The sequence below is a fragment of the Phaseolus vulgaris genome, chromosome 8 (assembly GCF_051622355.1).
Source record: "Phaseolus vulgaris cultivar YP4 chromosome 8, ASM5162235v1, whole genome shotgun sequence".
Taxonomy (NCBI): Eukaryota; Viridiplantae; Streptophyta; class Magnoliopsida; order Fabales; family Fabaceae; genus Phaseolus; species Phaseolus vulgaris.
In genome coordinates this window covers 2754218-2761557 of record NC_143505.1, presented here as the reverse complement: position 1 = coordinate 2761557, position 7340 = coordinate 2754218, and the positions used below count along the sequence as shown (strand labels likewise).

Below are 7340 nucleotides of genomic sequence, written 5' to 3'. Positions count from 1 at the left end.
TTCCTTATACATCATACGGTATATATGTGGAAGACAATTATCTAATATTTTTGAAAGATGGTAAGTTTATGTTTAATTTAAAGAAAAATGTTAGTAGTTTAATGCTTTAATTAAGGAAATTATAAATTATTGAAATATTTTTATTTTTCATATATTTTAAATAATATAAATAAATTATCAAATAACCACTTACTTTTCTTTAGAATACATATAGCAAAGCAGACCATCGCCAGAAATTCATATTTCTATTTGATCTCTTATGCATATATAATTAACATCTTTACTATCTATATATTTGTTTATCTAGTATTTATATATAACCATATTCGAACTCTTTTACTGAATTTGAAAATGATATTTCATAACATGTTTATTTAACAAATTAGTAAAACATATACTAAAACAAAGAACGTTGATTAAATTAATATTGGGTATATATAAGTTAATTAAAGTTGTCCAGATATACTTTAATTTTGAATTAAAAAATACTATAAAAATATGTAATTGTTACGAACTCTAATCTCTAGTCTGTGGGATCTCCAACACACCCTCATGCACGACTATATATTTTGGGTGGTCCGATAGCGATCCGATAGCGGGTGACCTAATAAGTCCAACAAACACTCGCTAGGATAAACTCGAAATGACTCTGATACCATATTACGAAGTAGACTTTAAGCCTAACTCAACCCCATAAAACCGGCTCATAGGATTGAGGTCTGCACCCATTTATATATTATGAAATGTCTTTATCTTTAGTCGACGTGGGATCTCCAACAGTAATTCCACTAAAAAGTATTTAAATTCTTAGGAAATTTGATAAATTAATAAAGGAACTTCTTTTTGTGTCAGTGACCTGAGGGAACTTCCCTAAGAGGTAATGGCTGTAACCCTACAAACTCTACAATTATTACAATCTGATTTTTTTCATAAATAAGAGAAAATATTTTTTTTATCCATAATTAAGGCACCTAAAGAGGAACACGTGGGTATAATTCAGTCAAGTAGGATTTGTAATGTAATTTATTATTATTAATAAGATATTGTAAGTCTAAATTTACATTCATTGAGTATTTATTGATGTATGTGTATTAAATTTAAATATTTAAAATTTGGAAAATAATTATTTTCTTCAATAAGGGTTAGAGTTTAAATTATTTAATTTATATTTATTTAGTGGTGACGTATCTTTAATCATATCATTTAGCAAATAACAAAAAAAAAAGGAATAAAAGTTTTGAAAAACAAATGAAAAAATATTATTTTAATTGCAGAAAATGATTAAAATATAAAACGATACTCTAGTATTTACTGTCTGTATATTTTTGGTTAATTAAAATTGCTTAAAGTGTCTGGTTGGATATGGTGAAAATGTAGACATGGAGTTCATTTGAATTTGTTTGATAGCACAGAGAATCAAAAGATAAATAAGTTTCACTAATATTTTTTTTATAATTTTAATTATTTTATCTATTTTTATCTACCTTGTTTATTTTCTGAAAATATCAGGACATTTAAGTGTTTTAATTGAAGGAACAGGTGGTTGTAGAGAGTAGGAGCCTTCTAAACAATTTCCTCTCACTATTTGTTCACTTATATTGGATATTTCTGAAACAAATATTTACAGATTTTTCTATATATACCTATAGATTTCATGGATATTTGTAGAAAATAATATTTTTTAATTTTAAAGAAAATGATTTAAAATATAAAGTCAGATAAAAAAATATTTTTATAATAGAATTCAAATAAGTTTTTATAATAAAATATTAATATAAATAAATTGAACTTTTCTAAAATATAAATTTAAATAAGTTGAATTATAATATATAAATTTTTAAAAAGTAATTATCTTAAACAAATTTAATGTTATAGATATAATACAAATATATAATAAAAATTTAAATAATTTTAACAATTAATATTCTTTTTTAAATTTTATTTTGATAATTTAATTTTTTAAATATTTATACAAAATTTATTAATAACAGCAACAGAGTTTTGGCAGAGTTATAAAATTAGTAGAGATTTTTTTGCAAGCCTACAGGAGAGGATTGGCCATGATTTTAGTTTAACTTTTAATTTTTAAATAATTCCATTTAAAAAAATATCTTTACTTTTTTATAATAATTACTGTCAATGAATAAATAATATTTCTTCTAAATTATTAATATTTTTAAAAGTTTTATTTTCTCATTTTTTTATCAAGAAAAATGTTTATTTTTAAAAAAATATTAATATTCCTTAATTCAGAATCATATAAACTAATAAATGTTTTATTCAAATTTAATATCTTCTCATTGATCTAAATTACGTTTTTTATTTAGTTTCTTTCCAAATCAAGTTTTCACTTTTCTCAACTTTGAACTACATGATATAAATATTAATGTAATATATATTTACGGTATCCGGTCAAATCCCACCGGCTACGTCTAGAATTGTAGTGTCTTCTTCAGGTAGAAAACTTTGCGTGTTGAATATTACCATTATTTTTTGTTTTTCGAAAGTGGTAGAAAACTTTGCGTGTTGAATATTACCATTATTTTTTGTTTCTCAAAAGTGACGTAACACACCCTTTGACCCAAACATGAACCAGAAGCACAATTCTACTTAAAAATTATCTCTTTTTTTTTTTTCAGAAAAAACTATCTCCTTGCACAAATCATCTAAATCTAACCAATTAATCAAAGTACAAAAGGATTTGAAAGTACTTTTATGACTTGTTTGGAGAAAAAAAAGTTAAGGAACTGAAAAAAACAGAACAAAAAATGCAGTTATTTAAATTAAAGGATATTCATAAAATTAAAAAAATTATATTTATTTATTTATTAATATTCACACTTTAAAATTTTAATCATATATTTTTGGAATATAATCATTTCTATTTTTTTATTTCATCTAATTGGGTTAACTGTTATTTATTTATGTTAATCTTATAATTAGTCACAATAAATTGTAAAATATTTTTTAAAGTAGACAGTTTGACTAAATGATCAGATAAAAATGTGATGAATTAATAGAAATATGTGATTAGACTGGATGAATGAAGCGTCTATCATTATAAGTAGGTCAAATTACACAAAAATTAAAGTTACTTATTTGAATCAAAATAAGATACACAATTCGAAATCAAAATTAGAGAATAAAATACATTATCTCAAAAATATAATTGAAAGTAAATATTCTATAAAAATATGAAAAAACAGAATTGACAATAAAAGGTAAAATAATTCGAAAATTTTGAAAAATTAAAAAGTGAGAAACTATAAACAAAATCTAAACAACGATATTTTCTTATATAATTTAATTTGAAAACAAAAAAATCTATTGAATTCACCATAACAGTCACTAGTATTTAAATTCTTAGGGAATGCACCATAACTTTGAGTGTTTGTCATCGTACCTATTGAATTTAATAAATTAATAAAGGAACTTGTTTTGTGTCATGACCTGAGGGAACTTCTATCCATAACAGTCTTAGCTTTCCATATGTTTCCCACCGGCTACGTCAAAACTTTGCGTCTTGAATATTACCATTATTCTTTATTTCTCGAAAGTAACGTAACACACAGAAATGAAGCAGAAGCACAATTGTACTTAAAAACTATCTCCTTCCACAAATAATCTACATCTAACCAATGAATCAAAGTACAAAAGGATTTGAAAGTACTTTTATGCCTTATTTGGAGAAAAAAAAGTTAAGGGAATGAAAAAAAAAAAACAAAAATTGTAGTTGTTTAAATTAAAGGATATAGATAAAAATAAATTAAATATATCTAGTTATTAGTAATATAAGAAAAATATAAATATTAATAAAAGTTAACAGCATAACATACAAATATGTAATTGATTATGTTTTTTTTTTCTATAAAAATTAGTTCAAACTTCAAGTAAAAAATAAATTAAGTCATAATAAACTTGTTCAGACTAATTCAAAATATTAAAAAAAAACTATAATATATATAAAAATAGTTTTGTGTCATCCATACTAAATCCATTTATATAAGAGTGAGTAAGTTTTAATTATATTAAGTTTAACCAAATCATAAATGAAACACAACCTACTTTAATTAGACTGAATTAAGTTGAATTAGATTATCAGATAACGAACTCAATGAACATCCACGTAATTTTCGTAGTTCAAATTAGACAAACTATTTTTAAAGATAATTTAATAATAAGAACAAATAAATAAAAATAGAAAACAGAAATAGTAAGTATAAAGAGATTGAATAATTTATTTTGTTCCCAAAAGAAAACAAAGAAGACAGAGTAAATTTATTTATTGTAGGCTTAATTTATCACTATGATTTCAGATCAGAAAAAGTTAACCAAATGATAAAACAAAAGATACAACAGTTTTCATAATAACTGCTGATCATGGGTTATTCTTTTTTTTTTATCAAAATGGGGTCCGTTTTAAAAAATTACAAATTTAGACAAGTCGTGCCTAATTGGGACGATTTCAGGACGACTTCATACGCATAAGTCGTTCCAATTAGACACGACTTCTGCCATGTCATACTAAAGTCGTGTCAACTTGGTACGACTTTTGTCATGTCATACTGAAGTCGTGCCAACTTGGCACGACTTCTGCCACGTCATAATTTTTTATTTTATTTTTAATTTTATTGTTTATATATTGGGTAGTAAGTTATGTAATGTTAAAAATTAATTTATTCTCATCATTACGTGTTCTGTAAAATTATTACTTCTCAAGCTATTTATTTTGCAAATTCATAACAATAATTCTCTATTTATTTTTCAAATATAATAATTTTTCATTTATCTATTTATTTCCAAATTCAATAACAATTTTCTTCATTTTTTAATTAATCAAATAATCAAGTTATTGTATTACGTCAAACATGATCCATACACGATTATCCAATTTTTTGTTCCTTAAAACTACCACTCTTAGAAAATTATGTATCAAATTAATTTTTAACATTACATAACTTACTATCCAATATATAAACAATAAAATAAAAAAATATGACGTGGCAGAAGTCGTGCTAACTTGACACGACTTCTGTATGACAAGGCAGAAGTCGTGTCAAATTGGCACGACTTCAATATGACATGGCAGAAGTCGTGCCTAATTGGAACGATTTTTTGCATATGAAGTCGTGTCGAATTGGCACAACTTGCCTAAATTTATAATTTTTTTTAAACGAACTCCATTTTGATAAAAAAAAAAATAACCTTATCATGATAAAAAATCACATTTAGTTAATTTCACTCGTTACGCTTGAAGAAAACTTAAACTTATAATATATTAAACATACATGAACATTCAGTGTGTTTTGTCTCAATAAGATAAACATAATTCATATGTAAGGTCTTAAAAGCAAAATAAAACACAATTCTTATCTTGCTTTGCCTCCAGTTTTATTGTTGAGAGAAGAGAAAAGTCAAGATTGAAGGGAATCGAGAAGGAGAGACCCAAAAGTGAGCATTGCTTCTTTGGTGGACACAAACCCTATCTCAACACCATCACCACTTCTGCTATCTGATAAACAAAATGCCCCAGTTTTGTCTATGGAAGCCATCTCAACCTTCTTTGGTCTTCCCCAACCAAAGTCATTACTGTAAGCATCAAACCTTGGTGACCCAGCAATGCCAACCATCTTCACATCACCTTTCATACCTTCAAGCAACAACCTTGTCCAACTTTCTGCCCCACTCAGCGCTCCCTCCTTCAGACTTTCCAAACCCTCATTCACTGCATCCACTGCCACAATCAGTCCTTCCTCTCCCAATATCTCGCTTGTTTCAGCAACTGCAAACCTCCCCCCTACACAGTTCCCAAAATACGTTGCGGGAACTGCTGGCTCCAAACGCGCCCTGCAGTCAACGTTCAAAGCCAGCATCACCGTTTTGTTTTTTGTTTCCTCTGCTCTCACCCTGCAAACCCAAGCATAACCAATCGATAACACAAACGTTGACAACCGAAGGTTGCTGCTGTTTCCTTTCTTCTTGGACACCACAATCTGCTTCAGCTTTTCAAGATCTGAACGAGAGAGATGAAACGCGCCTCTTGTTGCATCTTCTGGGACCTGCACATCCCAAACTACGAGGCTTCTGTTGTTGGGTCCATCCTGTTTTAACCAATCACTGAGATATTTTTGTTCTAAATGATTGGGGTCTTGGACTACTTTCCTGTCATAAAATGGAGAGAGTTCGGGTGGCAGAGAAAAGGGTGATTGCTGTTGTTCTCTACAAAGATAAGCCCAGGATTTGATAAACGATGTTGAAGTCTTGCCATCTAGAACAGCATGGTGTGAGGTTACTCCTATGGAAAATCCAGAGTTTGGAAATAGAGTGACTTGCAAGGCTAAAACATCTGCTTGATCATGGGATATGGTCAAGTGGGGTAGAAGGTGGTGGATTTCTCTAGCCTCAGAAAGATCCGTGCCTGCTAGATGGTTGAAATCAGCGTGAGATTCAGCTACAGTTAGGGAAACGGTGTCACCGGTTTTGTAAGTGACGATGGGGTTTTGGGAGTGAAGGGGCCAAGTGAGATGTCCAGCAAGAGGGAAAAAGTGGGCAAGCGCAAGAGAGAGAGAGTGTTTGAGTTTGGGAAGAAGGGTATCAAAGAAGAGAGGAGTTGGATGAGGAAATTCATAGAAGAAGATGCGTTGAACAGGAGGCAACCTTAGCCATAATATGTCAAAGAAGGTGAGGGGAAGTGTTGTTTGAGCTGGTAACTCATTTGATTCTGAAGTTGGAGCTACGTTGAACACCTCTACCACTTTCATGGCTTCTTTTGTTGTCGTTCAAACCAGAGAAACAGAGAGGTTAAGTATGTCTCTGGTTTCTCAAATCCTAAGTATTCAACAAATGCGACCAGCGAATCTCATTTATGGTCTCTAACATCGTCTTTTGAATTCATTATTTATTTATTAGAGCAAAGTAATACTTCCACGATCTTTTAAAAGATTACATAATCTATATTAAAATTAAAAAGTAAAGTAAACGTTATTAAATATTACTTTAAGTTATCTAATGCATATTTTCGTTAAAGAATATTAAAATATCAGTACTTTTTATTATAAGCACATATTTGATACACATAATATGTTGATATTTTTAGATAATATCCTATTCATTTGACAATCAAAATATATTATTATTATTTTTAAAAATATTAATATTAATTTTATTAAAAAACATAATATTTTATTGTCTCGGTATGGGCGAGGCCGAGACCTTAGAAGATTTGGCCGAAAGGTCGAGAGGCCGAGACCCTATAAGACTTGGCCAAGACCTTATAAGACTCGACCAAGACCAGTGGAATTTGGCCGATGGCCGACCCATACAATGGGAACTTGGCCGAC

General features: G+C 28.5%; 1 protein-coding gene across 1 annotated transcript; it reads right to left on the bottom strand.

The window, feature by feature from the left end:
• Positions 1–5254: 5254 nt before the first annotated feature.
• On the bottom strand, positions 5255–6938 carry LOC137826567 (phenolic glucoside malonyltransferase 1). Its single transcript, XM_068632577.2, has one exon. The coding sequence runs from the start codon at positions 6759–6761 to the stop codon at positions 5415–5417; it is 1347 nt and encodes a 448-aa protein (XP_068488678.2). The 5' UTR covers positions 6762–6938; the 3' UTR covers positions 5255–5414.
• Between the last annotated feature and the right edge of the window lie 402 nt (positions 6939–7340).

Coding starts and splice junctions, on each gene's coding strand:
- LOC137826567 (XM_068632577.2), bottom strand. CDS start 6,761: ATGAAAGTGGTAGAGGTGTTCAACGTAGCTCCAACTTCAGAATCAAAT.